The 14,569-nt window shown below is 56.6% G+C and overlaps 1 protein-coding gene across 2 annotated transcripts in view; it reads right to left on the bottom strand.

Moving 5' to 3' along the window:
* Window positions 1-12,165, bottom strand: part of ctsl.1 (cathepsin L.1) — a 44,378-nt gene extending 32,213 nt beyond the window's left edge. For both annotated transcript variants that reach the window (XM_072500799.1, XM_072500800.1), the window contains exon 1: window positions 11,965-12,165. In XM_072500799.1, coding sequence (XP_072356900.1) covers window positions 11,965-12,061 — 97 coding nt within the window. In that variant the 5' untranslated portion in view covers window positions 12,062-12,165. The remainder of the gene's footprint in view (window positions 1-11,964) is intronic.
* Between the last annotated feature and the right edge of the window lie 2,404 nt (window positions 12,166-14,569).

Below are 14,569 nucleotides of genomic sequence, written 5' to 3'. Positions count from 1 at the left end.
GGGCCAGGGATGTGGAGATGGGGGGGGGGGGGACATGCAGGGGCAGAGCCCACAGTGCCAACCAGGGCCACCATGTAACCGGTGGACCTGGTTGGGCTTGGGGTACGCACCATGCTAACATGTCGGCCTTTCACCCCCTGCAGATAATGGATATTGGAATGAAACCAGCAATGGTGGCTTTCCTCCTAGTCGTCGTATCCCTGGGGATGCACTGCGGCTGTACGAGCTGGAGCTGCTCGAGGAGGAGGAAGCTGCAGTAGCGGAGCTTGCCCCAGAGAAACAGGAGGCAGCCGCTGAGGATAGAGAGCCCAACAAGCCGAGGAGGAGGAGATGCAAAGGAGACGCCGCATGAGGCCTCATGTGTACCAGCAGCGCTTGTCATTCAAGGATCTGCTTGACCGGGCATGCCGTCGAAGACTCAGCAGGGACACAGTGCAATATATCCATCAGGTCATGGCACACCTGGCACCGCGGGGGTATGGGGGAGGACACCAGTCCGATTGCCGCCAAGGTGACGGGCGCCCTGAACTTTTACGCGACGGAGTCTTTCCAGCTGCCGAGTGGGGACCTGTCCGAGATCTCACACACCTCGGTGCACAGGTACACCCGCGCTATCACGGAGATCCTATATACCCAGTCGGCTCAATAATTCCATTTCAATGTAAACCGAGCCCACCAGCTTGCCCAGGCAGTGGGGTTTGCCGCCACCGCCGATATGCCCGGGTCCAGGGGGTGATCGACAGGATGCATGTCCCCCTACAAGCACATGCAGATGACCGGCCGCTCACACAAACCAAAAGGGGTTCCACTCGATGAACGTGCAGCTGATATGTGACCATCAGCTACACATTATACACATCTGCATTAGATATCCGCGCAGTGTGCACGGTGCCTTCACCCTGGCACACACAACGATTTCTGACATGTTCGAGACAACCCCCCCTGCAACCTCCTCCGTGATACATACCTGCCACACTATGGGGTGTGGGCCCTGGGTTGGCAGCAACACCTGGTGTGGTCCATGGGATGGAGGATGATGACGACCCGCTCTGCGATGAACTCTGGTCCTCCACATCATTTGACAACTTCTGACTCCTGCCCATGGTAGCACTTTCCACCATCTACCTGGGTGATTCCTGCATGCGAGCTGGCCATTCCATCACACGGTGCCACCGAGTCCCTGGGGACGGTCCGGAGGGGTGGACTGGTGGGGTGGGGCGGGAGGGTGGGGAACCCAGGCCACCCACAACATCGCCCATTCCTCCCCTACCCCTGCACCCTCTCTCTGGCCAGCGCACCCGTCACACCCATCTGACAGAGCACCAAGGCAGGTTGTAACAGTGTGAACAGGTGTTTAATGTGTGATGCACTATCAATTACAACGAGACGAGGGTAGAGTGTAATCGAGGCTTTATTACGCAGAGATGTATAGCCTCCTGCAGCTGCTGCCGAAATGGCTGCAACTCGGAGAGTCCACATATTTATACTCCGCCTACTGGGCGGAGCCAGCAAGCAGGGATCTACCCCATACCTGTAGTACAGGGGCCTTACCGTAATACCCCTCGTATGCGGTATATACAGTACAATAGTGGTGACTACCACATTCACCCTCTGTTAAAAAAGAGTCCAGCGGGGGTGGTGGAAAACTATTTACATTCAGGTGTTTAACATTTTAAGGAAACGTTTGCAAATTCAGACGATCGGGCGCCTTGATCCGTCGCTGCGAGTGCCACAGTTCTGGTGGCGATTTCGGCATTGGTTCGGTCGTCGGTGACTCCGGGAGCTTGTCGACCTCATCTTCATCCCCGGGTGGGACCAAGGGGAGGAAGGACCGTCCTGGAGCGGGAGGCTGTGGTGTGGTGCACTGGGGGGACGGAGGGTGGCACCGGAGCAGAGAGGGGGGGGGGTGTGGGGACTCACTGGTGCCAGGTCCCTGAGGGAGACTGTGCCTTGGCGGCCGTCAGGGTACGCTACGTAGGCGTACTGCGGGTTTGCGTGAAGTAGCTGTACCCTCTCAACCAACGAGTCCGTCTTTTGTAGCCGCACGTGCTTGCGGAGGAGAACGGGTCCTGGAGCTGCCAGCCACGTTGGAAGCGAAACCCCGGAGGTGGACTTCCTGGGGTAGGCAAAGAGACGTTCATGGGGAGTTTTGTTAGTCGCAGTGCAAAGGAGCGACCGAATGGAGTGAAGGACATCGGGGAGGACCTCCTGCCAGCGGGAGGCCGGGAGATTTCTGGACCGTAGAGCCAGCTGGATGGCCTTCCAGACCGTCCCATTCTCCCACTCCATCTGCCCGTTTCCCTGGCGTTTGTAGCTGGTCATCCTGCTCGAGGCAATGCCCCTGTTGAGCAGGTACTGACGCAGCTTATCGCTCATAAATGAGGATCCCCGGTCGCTGTGGACGTAGGCGGGGAAACCGAACAGAGCGAAGATGGTGTTGAGGGCTTTGATGACGGTGGCAGACGTCATATCGGGGCATGGGACGCCGAAAGGGAATCTGGAATATTCGTCGACCACATTAAGAAAGTACGTGTTTCGGTCGGTGGTGGGGAGGGGCCTTTTGAAGTCCACGCTGAGGCGTTCAAAGGGGTGGGAGGCCTTCACCAGGTGCGCTCGGTCAGGCCGGTAGAAGTGCGGTTTATACTCCACGCAGACCTGGCAGTCTCTGGTGATCGCCCTGACTTCCTCGATGGAGTAGGGCAGATTGCGGGCCTTTATGAAATGATAAATGCGGGTGACCCCTGTCGTGCAGGGTCCGGATTCGGTCCACTTGTGCACTGGCACAAGTACCTCGGGATAGGGCATTGGGGGGCTCGTTGAGCTTACCGGGGTGATACAAAATCTCGTAATTGTAGTGGAAAGCTCGATCCTCCACCTCAAGATTTTATCATTTTTGATCTTACCCCGCTGTGTGTTGTTAAACATGAAGGCAACCGACCGTTGGTCAGTGAGGAGAGTGAATCTCCTGCCGGCCAGGTAATGCCTCCAATGCCGCACAGCTTCAACGATGGCTTGGGCCTCCTTTTCGACGGAGTGCCGAATTTTGGAGGCATGGAGGGTGCGGGAAAAGAAGTCCCGGCCTGCCTGCCTGGTTGAGGGTGGCGGCCCGAGCGACGTCTGATGCATCGCTCTCGACTTGGAAGGGGATGTCGGCCTTGATACGGTTGAAGGCCTGGTGAGCCTCGGCCGTCAGGAGGAAAACGGTGGAGTGGGTGAGTGGGCGGGCCTTGTCTGCATAGGTAGGGACCCACTGGGCGCAGTACGAGGAGAACGCCAGGCATCGTTTGAAGGCCTTGGGGCAGTGGGGAAGGGGGAGTTCCATGAGGGGGCGCATGCGATCGGGCTCGGGCCCTAGCATCCGATCTGGACCACATAGCCGAGGATGGCTAATTGGTTTGTGCTGAACACGCACTTCTCCTTGTTGTAGGTTAGGTTGAGGAGTTTAGCGCTGTGGAGGAATTTGGAAAGGTTAGCGTCATGGTCCTGCTGGTCGTGGCCGCAGATGGTGACATTATCCAGGTACGGGAAGGTGGCCCGCAGTCCATGGCAGTCAACCATTCGGTCTATCTCCCGTTGGAAGACCGAGACCCCGTTAGTGACGCCGAAGGGAATCCTAAGGAAGTGGTAAAGGCAGCCGTCCGCTTCAAACACGGTGTACGGGCGGTCCGCCTTACGAATCGGGAGCTGGTGGTAGGCAGATTTCAGGTGCACTGTCGAGAAGACCCGGTTCTGTGTCATCTGATTGACCATATCAGATATGCGTGGGAGGGGGTACGCGTCGAGCTGCGTGGACCGATTGACTGTCTGACTGTAGTCAACGACCATCCTGTTTTTCTCCCCAGTTTTCACAACTACCACTTAGGCTCTCCAGTGGCTGTTGCTGGCCTCGATAATACCTTCCCGTAGCAGCCGCTGGACCTCAAACCTGATGAAGGTCCTGTCCTGGGTGCTGTACCGTCTGCTCCTGGTGGCGACGGGTTTGCAATCCGGGGTGAGGTTTGCAAACAGAGAAGGCGGGTCGACCTTAAGGGTCGTGAGACCGCAGACAGTAAGTGGTGGTAGGGGCCCGCCAAATTTCAGGGTTAGGCTTTGGAGATTGCACCGGAAGTCCAGGCCGAGTAGCAAGGCAGTGCAGAGGTCAGGGAGGACGTAGAGCCGGAAGCCGCTGAACTCTACGCCCTGGATGGTGAGGGCGGCGGTGCCGTACCCCTGGATCGCCACAGAGTGGGATCCGGAGGCCAGGGAGATTTTCTGGTTAATGGGATGTACCGTGAGGGAGCAGCGCCTTACCGTATCGGGGTGGATGAAGCTCTCAGTGCTCCCGGAGTCCAGAGTGCAGGATATCTCGTGCCCTTCAACCTTCACTGTCGACGACGCGGTCGCAAGGTTGTGCGGTCGGTACTGGTCGATCGGGATGGAGGCGAGACGTGGCTGGTCGGCGGCGGTTGCAGGCGATGAGCAGCCCGATGAGGTGGCTGACGAGCAGGGGTCCTGAGGCAGGGAAGATGGCGGCACCCACGGGCCGCACGTGTTGTGAGGCGAGCAAGGTGGCGGCGCCCATGGGCCGCACGTGTTGTGAGTCGACAAGATGGCGGCGCCCACGGGCCGCACGTGTTGTGAGTCGAGCAAGATGGCGGCGCCCATGGGCCGCATGTGGTCTGTGGCGAGGAAGGTGGCGGCACCAACGATTCGCATGTGGGGGTTGCAGGGACAATAGCGGTGATCGAGCGGGTCTGGCATGTCCTTTCTTCCCGCAGGCCTTGCAGAGCGTGCTCCGTGCCGGGCAGCGCTGCCGGGGATGTTTTGTCTGTCCCCAGAAGTAGCACTTGGGTCCCCCGAGGTTGGTTGGCTGCCGTGCGGCGCAGGCCTGGGGTTGGCTGGGGGCGGTCGCTGATGGGGTCCACGATGGGGTGATCGCTGACAGGGTCCACGATGCCCAGGAGGGGTGGGCCTTGCGGTGGGGGGCATACGTCTGTACATTGCGTGAGGCGACTGTGAGAGAGATCGCTAGTTTCTTGGTCGCCACGAGGTCGAGGGTCGCCCCTTCTAAGAGGATGTAGGCCAACCCTATGCCCGTAACGGACGCATCTCTAATTGGCAGGTCAGAATGTTCAACGGCCGAAACGGCCTGGCAAATGCAGGCTCCCACCAGGGCGTGCAGGGACCGCCTGAAATCTTCCACAGACTCACCGGGGAGTTGATGCCGCGTGGACAAGAGGTGCCTGGTGTAGGTTTTGTTGGGCTGTTGAGTGCAGTTCTCCTTCAGTAGCGCCATGGTCTCAGCGTAGGTTGGCGCGTCCCGGATGAGAGGAAAGATATCGGAGCTCAGCCGCGTGTAAAGGATCTGGAGCTTCTGTGCCTCTGAGGGTGGTTCTGTCGCAGATCCGATGTAGGCTTCAAAGCAAGGTAGCCAATGTGCGAAGGCCGACTTGGTGTAGTCTGCTTGAGGGTGCAGCTGCAGGCGATCAGGGTTGATGCGCAGATACATCGTTGTAAAATCTCTGCTTAATAAATTGATGCACTATCAATTACGACGAGACGAGAGTAGAGAGTAATCGAGGCTTTATGACGCAGAGATGTATGGCCTCCCGCAGCTGCTGCCGAAATGGCTGCAGTTTGGAGAGCACACACATTTATACTCCGCCTACTGGGCGGAGCCAGCAGGCAGTGATCTACCCCCGTACCTGTAGTACAGGGGCCTTACCGTAATATGCCTCGTGTGCGGTATATACAATACAATAGTGGTGACTACCACAATGTGACAATGTATATACAGATTTGTGCCCTAGTCCTATCACTAAACTGTGCCCTGCCCCTGTGCCAACTCATTGGGTGTCTAACCTTCTAGCCTAACGAGCGCTAATACTACACCTAGGTGGTTCCCCAGACAGTACATCAGGGGTGGAGGCAGCCTGCTGTGATTCCTGCCCTGCTACCTGGGGGGGCGATTGGTCCTGGATGGGCCCGGCTGCTGCTTGGGTGTCCCAGGTGGTGTGGTGCTATCCTGTTCTGCCCGCTTCCCACCAGATGGGCCAGGGACAGGAGGGAGGTAGTCCGAGGTCCTCCGGTGTGTTCCAGAACCTCCCCTCGGGAGTCATCAGCGTGGCCTCCATCACTTCCTCCTACCTTGGGGTGCCCGATGGCTCATGGGCTACTCCATGGGATGGAGGTGCGGGCGGAGCTATCCCCTAAGGCTCCCCTGCCACCTGGCGCTGCCTGTCCTGGAGGCCCCATCTGGTCTCGACCAGGGTCTGCATGCTCGCGGCCATGGAGCACAGGGAGTGGACCATCGCCGTCTGGAACTGCACCACATCACCCAGTGACTGTGCCACCACCTTCTGGGTCTGTGTCATATCAGCCAATGACTGCACCATCTCCCTCTGTGTCTGCACCATGTTGGACAGCGCCTGGGCAATGCCGACAATGTTCCCAATCATGGCTTGCTGTGACTGGGCCATACTGATGAGCGCTGCTATAATTTCCAGGCGGCTCTGGCACATGGCTGCCTGTGAGGTGGCAATCCTGCCCTGGGCCTCGGCCACCGCCTGCACAGAATTCCCCAGGCCTTGGATATGCTGATCCATAGCCAAACTTGTCGCCCCAATGTCTCCACCGTGGACGTCACCCATGCAGAGTTGGCCAGGGTGGCACGCATGGTTGGCACCACCTCCTTCTGCCGCACGTGGTTACACACCTCCAACTGCACCTGCAGGTACTGGATGCTCACCACCAATCCTTATGTAGTCCCTGGCTCTGCGACTGCATCTCCACATTCGATGGGCCTGTCCACTCCAGAAGCCTAAAACACGTCTGGACGGCAGCCAGTCCCTGGGTTCGGCCCGCCCTCCGACCGTCCACCCCCTCAGGTGTTCCTGCCTCCACCTGCTGCACTGGATCAACTGTGTGGTGGGCACCAGATAGTGTTCCAGGAGCCTCCTCACTAAAGTTCCCAACCGAGGTGAGTGTCTCTGGGATGGTGGAGGTTATTGGAGACAGCTGTGACAGGAAATCTGTGTCGACATCGTTCTCGAGCTCTGGGGTGTTCTGCATCTTGGGTCGAGGGCTGCCATCAGAGCTGCTCTCATCGCCACTGCTCGGGTCACGGGGGCAGTGCTCCGGCTGTGGCACGGGCTGGGGGCGGGGGACACCGGATGGGCCCACTCCATCACCAGCAGGTCCTGTAAGACACAAGACAGGACTCATGATTAGACCGCGGGCTGGGCGGTGATGGGGTTAAGGGTGTTAGGGGGTGAGGGTGATGTGGGGTGAGGGTCTGGGTCATATTGGGATGGGGGCTGACACACGTGTCATGGGGAACCGCAACTCAGCAAGGTCTCACTTCCTCGCTCACGACCACACTCCACCCCAGCCACCTCCCTTTCCTCTGGGCTGCTGACCATCTCCAGGGCCCTCTGCTCTGTCACGGTGAGGGGACGCAGGATCGGTGGTCCCCCTCTAGTTTTCTCTGGCTCCTGGTGGTTAAGAGCGGCCTTCACCTGGAGGGAGGGGGACGGAGGGGTCCACGGGTGTGTGGGACACTGGCTACTGCCAGGGGCACAGTGTTGCCAAAACTCCTGGCCACTCTGAGGAGACTGAAGTTTTTTGCAGCACCACAGGCCGGTCCGGTCTGTGTTGCTCACGGCGCAGACCACATCTTCCACTTGCGCCCAGGCGAAGCGGACGGGCGGCTGGCAGCCTCCTCCCATGGCTGGGGTACAGGATTAACCGCCTCTCCTCCACCACGTCCAGGAGGGTCTCCAGTTCGGCGTCTGTAAACGGGATGCCACTCTCCTTGCTGCCATCTTGTTGGCTGGGTGGTGTGTGTGGGGAGTGCAGTGTGTATATGCAGCTGCAGCTTTGTCAGCCTCTTGAGTGTCAATCTCAGATCAGCGAATCCAGCACCATTTCTCACTGGAATCGATTGTGTTCCACGTGGCGCCAGTGCTAGCCCCTCAACAGTAGCTGAATTGGTCCAGATGGGGGCGTCAGCTTTTTCTGGCGTGGAACTCCATGAATCCCGCACCGGCATCAACACTTGGGGCTGGATTCTCCAATTTTCAGGCTCGGTCCTGACGTCAGCGTTGCAACGGTGGCATTTTACGACTGAAGATTTGGCGCAAACGGTCACCGATCCTCCGTTTGGTGGGGGGCTAGCAGGCAGGCAGCGTAGAGCACCCGGCTCGAATTGCCGTTATGGCCCGGAGAATTGCCGGGTCCGTGGCCACGCATGCACACGGCGGCGGCCTGCAGCGGCCGCGCCGTGCAACATGGAGCCGGCCGCGCGGACCCCTGCTGCCAAATAGTGATTCCCCTTTGGCTGGCTCGCAACCTCTGGATAACCCTCCAACAGTGCCCCCAGCCCCTGCCAAAGTCCCCCCTTGCCCACGAATCGGCCTTCCCCCAACTATGGCGGTCCTGGACTGAGTCCGCAGCTGCCACGCCGAGTTCCAGACAGATAATAGCATGAGACCCACGCCGTCAGGAACTCGGCCGGTCGGGGGCAGAGCATCAGGAGGAGGGCCTCAGGCAACGTACTGAGAGCGTCGATACGGCGTACTCCTAGAGCATGCTGCTATGGAGGGGGCGGAGCATCGTGAAATTGGCGGCGCCCCAATTTTGGTGCGACCGAAGCTCTCCAGGTGATCGCCGAACGCGATTTCGGTGTTGGCGACTGGAGAATCCCGCCCTTAGCCTCAGGAACGGAGAATCCTGCCGACAGTCTTTTTCAACAGATGCAACTTTTTTCTTTTGATCCTGATAATCAAGATGTTTTCATAGTATCCATAGAATCATAGAATCACTACAGCGCAAAAGGTGGCTATTCACCCCATCAAGTGTGCAGCAACCCTCTGAAAGAGCACCCCTTCCCAGGCCCAATCCCTCACCCAATCTCTGTAACCGTGTCGCTCCACCTCACCTTTTCGACACTAAGGGGCAATTTAGCACGGCCAATCTGCCTAATCTGCACATCTTTGGACTTTTTCTTCAGTTGAATTTCACTGAAGTAGGTTTCAACTTTGTACACTAGATGGCAGCCCTTTTACACCTCACCTGCTCAGGCTGCCAACTCACTCTTATCCATTTTAAAACCAAGATCTATTCCAGTGTGCTGATTCATAAGAGAAATTCATAAGGAAAATAAACAGCATAAATTGGGCCACCGTTATTCCGCAGAACCATTCTGAGACAAGTTGTTGTCAAGTGTGAACCACAAATAAGCAACCCTACTTACATACTGGGCAGGATTGTCCGCTCCCACCCGCCCGCCGCGAGTTTGGAAATTCGCGCCCGAGGTAAACGGACCTTTCAGAGGCCCATCAAATTGTCCGTTCCGTCCGCGGTGATTCCCATGGCAAGTGGGATGTCGATGTTTGGTACAAAACTGCAATCCTTGATCCAACAGATCTTGATACACAGTGCGTTGGAGGTCTTCACAGCGTCAAGCCCAAATTATATGATGCAGCATGTTGGGGGAATCTCACTGTACTTGATATTACAGCATTCCAGCATCAGGCTGGGCCCTAACTCCAGGATTATGCAGTAAATATCCTATCAATGCTCACTGAGAACTATTTGGCATCAGAATAAAACCATGATATTTGTAACCCACACTGAACCACATTTAAACTTAAATAAATAGGAAGCTTTGGGTCAAATTGGGTGTTGAAATCCAAGAAACCTGCTCCAGTTGGAGCTTTAGTATTTATGTGGTTGGTCTATTTAAGTTTCTGGTCAATGTGACTCTCACGATGTTGACGATGGGGCATTCGATGATGGTAATGCCACTGAATATCAGGGCTAGGTGGTTAGACTCTCTCTTGTTGAAAGTAGTCATTGCCTGACAGGAATGTTACTTGTGCAAATTTCCTCCTGATGACTGCCTGCTTTCCAAACACAATTCTGCCTTTTTAAATATCGTGACAGGTTGATTAAACTTCCTCTGTCACCAATCTGCCCTATAATTTAATCTCTAAATTATTTTGCAATTACATACATACAAACTGTTCAACTTTTTAAAAAAAATAGATTGTCTGACACAGTGGGCGTGATCCTCCGACCCCCCGCCGGGTCGGAGAATCGGCGGGGGCTGGCGTGATGCCGGTTGCCGAATTCCCCGGCACCGGATATTCGGCGGGGGTGGGAATCGCGCCGCGCCGGTTGGCAGGCCCCCCCCCCCGACAATTCTCCGGCCCGCAATGGGCCAAAGTCCCGCCGCTGTCAACCCACGCCAGCCGGCGTGGATTGAACCACCTTTGGGATGGCGGGACAAGGCGGGGCAGGCAGGCACCGGGGTCCTGGGGGGGCCACGGGGCGATCTGGCCCCGGGGGGTGCCCCCACGGTGGCCAGGCCCGCGTTCGGGTCCCACTGATCTGTGGCAGGCCTGTGCCGTGGGGGCACTTTTTTCCTTCCGCCTCCACTGCGCATGCGCGGGGATGCCATGAGCAGCCGCTGACGCTCCCTAGAATGCGCCGCCCGGCAAAGTCAGTTTCGCGCCAGCTGGCGGGGCACCAAAGGCCTTTCCCGCCAGCTGGTGGGGCGGAAATCAGTCCGGCACGGGCCTAGCCCCTCAAGGTGGGGGCTCGGCCCCTCAAGATGCGGAGACTTCTGCACCTTTGGGGCGGCGCGATGCCGGACTGATTCGCGCCGTTTTTGGCGCCAGTCGGCGGACATCGCGCCGATATCGGAGAATCCCACCCAGTATTCCCGTATGCAGATAGACTGGGCATCATTTTCCGCCGGCGCCGGGGGGTTTCCCGACGGCGTGGGGCCCCTCCACAATGGGAAACCCCATTGAACGACCGGTGTTACGGAGACTCCCCCCGGCCGGTCGGGGCAGAAATGTGGCGGGGCGGGTAGGAGAATTTCACCCATTGTCTGACACAGTGGGCGCGATTCTCCCACCCCCCGCCGGGTCGGAGAATCGCCGGGGGCTGGCGTGAATCTCGCCCCCGCCGTGTCCCGAATTCTCCGCTACCAGAGATTCGGCGGGGGCGGGAATCGCGCTGCGCCGGTTGGCGGGCTCCCCCGGCGATTCTCCGGCCCGCGATGGGCCGAAGTCCCGCCGCTGTCAACCCTCGCCAGCCGGCGTGGATTGAACCACCTACCTTACAGGCGGGAGCAGACGGCACGGGCGGGCTCCGGGGTCCTGGGGCGCGGGGTGATCTGGCCCCGGGGGGTGCCCCCACGGTGGCCTGGCCCGCGATCGGGGCCCAACGATTGGCGGGCGGGCCTGTGCCGTGTGTGCACTCTTTTTCTTCTGCCTTTGCCATGGCCTTCACTATGGCAGAGGCGGAAGAGACCCCCTCCACTGCACATGCGTGGGGATGCCGTGAGCGGCCGCTGACGCTCCAGCGCATACGTCGCCTGGCGAAGTCCTTTCAGCACCAGCTGGCGTGGCGCCAAAGGCCTTTCCCACCAGCCGGCAGGGCGGAAATCACTCCGGCGCGGGCCTAGCCGCTCAAGGTGAGGGCTTGGCCCCTAAATGTGCAGAGAATTCCACACCTTTGGGGCGGCCCGACGCCAGCGTGGTTCATGCCACTCCATTACGCCGGATTCCCCCGCCCCGCCGAGTAGGGGAGAATCCCAGCCAGTATTCCCGACGGCAGTGACGCTCCCGCTCACTAGACACTTAATAATAATAATTGCTTATTGTCACAAGTAGGCTTCAATGAAGTTACTGTGAAAGGCCCCAAGTCGCCACATTCCGGCACCTGTTCGGGGAGGCAGGTACAGGAATTGAACCCGCGCTGCTGGCCTTGTTCTGCATTACAAGCCAGCTGTTTAGCCCACTGTGCTAAACCAGCCCCTGTGTGAACCACAAATAAGCAACCCAACTTACATCCTGGGCGGAATTGTTCGTTCCCACCTGCCCGCCGCTACGCATGTGTAGCAATGCAGCAGGCTTCGCACATTTTTCACAGCACTTACTATACCAGCTAAGCAACGTAAGCAAAATAACTTACCAAACTTCTTCTTCCAGGCAAGCCATTCAAAATTTTCAGCAGAGAAGCTGGCAGCACTCGCCAATGCCACAGTAACAGCTAATATCACAAACTTCATCTTAAATTGATGGACCAATAGCCAGTTATTGAACTCAAAAGTTTAGAAGCCATAAACATTGAAATTCGGGTGTTTGTGCTGAATCATTTCCTTTTCATCAAAGATCTATCAAGGCTAGACCCCAGTGAAATAAAATCTCAACTGACAGCATGGAGAAAATGCAGAGAATTTATACACATTTCCTTGTCACTTGCTCATCATGACGTTTGTGCTTAGTGGCCAAAAAAGGAGGAAACGGTTTCTTCCTCTCGAGTTCAGACTATGATGTGATGTTGTGTTTACTTATGAACCAACAAAAGGTTCCAAGAATTGATACTTTTCATTATTTGCAACATTTAATAGCCAATTATTTTGTTGAAGAAAAATCACACGTCAATTCTTCCATGAAACCGTACACACAAAAAAATTAATGGGTGAAATTCTCCGCCTGGCGGCATGGCAAATGCACACCACAATCAGGCAGAGAATCAGGCACCAGCCAAAATTGAGGCACGTGCCCAGCGCCGATTTGGATGCCATGCTCCGGTCCCTCACTGGTGGCGATAACAAGGTTTGCGCCCCGCGACGGCGGCAGCATGCCAAACCGACATTGGCATGCATTTAAATGTGATTACCAGGTTGGGCACAGTTTGCTCCACCCTTCTGCGATGCTCTGCTCTTCTCAGGCGGAAGCCCTGCATATGTGAATTACGACAAGTATTGACGAACATGGACTGGGGCCATGGCTGCAGAGGTGGGGAATGGGAGACTAATAAAACACTGAAAAACTATTGAAAACTGGTGTCAAGTCAGTCGACTTTGGGTGTCCCCCTCGGGATCGTGGTGACTTGGCTCAGAGCGCCATTGCTGCAATCTGTATTTTAAATACATCCCTTTGGTGCTACCTACAGGCTCCTGGCTGCTCACAGTATTGAGTGCTGCCTCTGTCCTTTGAATGCTCAGAAGAGCTCTGGTCATCTGGGAGCCCACCCGGCCACCCTCTGGACACCCTCATACCCCAGCTGTGTCAGGTCCAAGCTCAATCAGGAGTCCATCAAGTGCTGGCCCTCCTCAGATGCGCTGCCCCATTGCAGAAGAAGCAAGGTATCAGCATTGCTCACTCCAACCAGAGGAATTCTGCACCGCAGTCTTTGGAACCCTTCCTGGTTCTCTGCTCCCCTTAGGGCAGAGGCCTCACTTGTGACCCCCACCGCTCCGGATCACCAGCTGTCTCCTCCTATTGAGACTGACAGTGCTAACTGGCTCTGCCACCACATCGCAGGCACTGTTCAGGAGGGACGGTTTAATTCTGCGGCCCACGCTGGTGGCGAGGGCGTCCCTCCGCTCCTCACTGGCATGGAGCTGTGGTCCAGCTCAGACCCCCGACCTCAGGAGGAGTGCAGGTCTTCTCTGAGCCATCTTGGTGGCTGCAGTGAGTGTGTAGTAAGTGGAGTGCTTAAAAACAGCTCCAGCTGTCGGACTCTTCGGGGCTAACTCTGGCCCCAGCAGTTAGAACGCCCGCTGGGCTGAGAATTGCTCAGAATTTGCGTCAGCAGAGCGCTGGCCCATTCGCATGTCCTGAATTAGTACCCGAAAAGCGCCCCCAACAGGAACATGAACCACATGCATTTCCATCCCAGCATCAACACTTAGGTTGCAAATGAACGCCCTCGTCATACTAGACTCAGTGACGCGATGAGATTGCTAAATCACTCACCAGATTTGCGAATCTAGAATGCCTCGGGAGATCTCACGAGGTCTCGTAAGACGTCCAGATCTGGATGTCGCCCTCAATTAAATATGTCGGTGCCAGATTCTCTCTAGGCCCGAAACCTATTGCCCACGCATTGGTCCACACAAACCTGGACCAGGTGTAATGGCACCTGGGTGGTCTACCAGGCCATCGGAGGCCCGTGGGTGGTTGGGCTCTGGACAGAATGGTATCCTGTCACTCCGGCTGCCACCTGTGCACCCTGGCACTGCCACCTGGGTACCCTGAAAGTGCCACCTGGGAACCCTGGCAGTGTCAACTGGGCACTCTGGCAGTGCCACCTGGGAACCCTGACAGTGCCACCTGGGAACCCTGGCAGTGCCACCTGGGAACCCTAGCAGTGTCACCTGGGAACCCTGGCAGTGTCACCTGGGAACCCTGGCAGTGCCTTATCTTGCAAACGATAATTTCACCCAATATCACTAAAAACACAACTTTATTCCAAGCAAAACAAAACACTTTTTTGAAAACTATAAATGTATGTATTTGTGTATATGTTCACAGTCAACTACGTTCCATGCAATAAAGCCATACAGTGCCCGGTATGAGTCATATTAAAGTGAAACTATATGTCGATCAAAAAAAAAGGTCACAAGACAAAATCTGTTCCAACACAGTTAGGCAAAACAATGTGATTTCCCATCATTCAGGAAACAAGTTTTGCTGATGTAAACATTACCTGTTCGCGTGCTACTGTTAGATGCAGCTAAGTGGCAAAATTTGCCTGACTGAAACATCCTCTTGCATCGAGATTGTTA

Source organism: Scyliorhinus torazame, chromosome 1, assembly GCF_047496885.1.
Source record: "Scyliorhinus torazame isolate Kashiwa2021f chromosome 1, sScyTor2.1, whole genome shotgun sequence".
NCBI lineage: Eukaryota > Metazoa > Chordata > Chondrichthyes > Carcharhiniformes > Scyliorhinidae > Scyliorhinus > Scyliorhinus torazame.
This window is presented reverse-complemented; position numbering and strand designations above follow the sequence as displayed.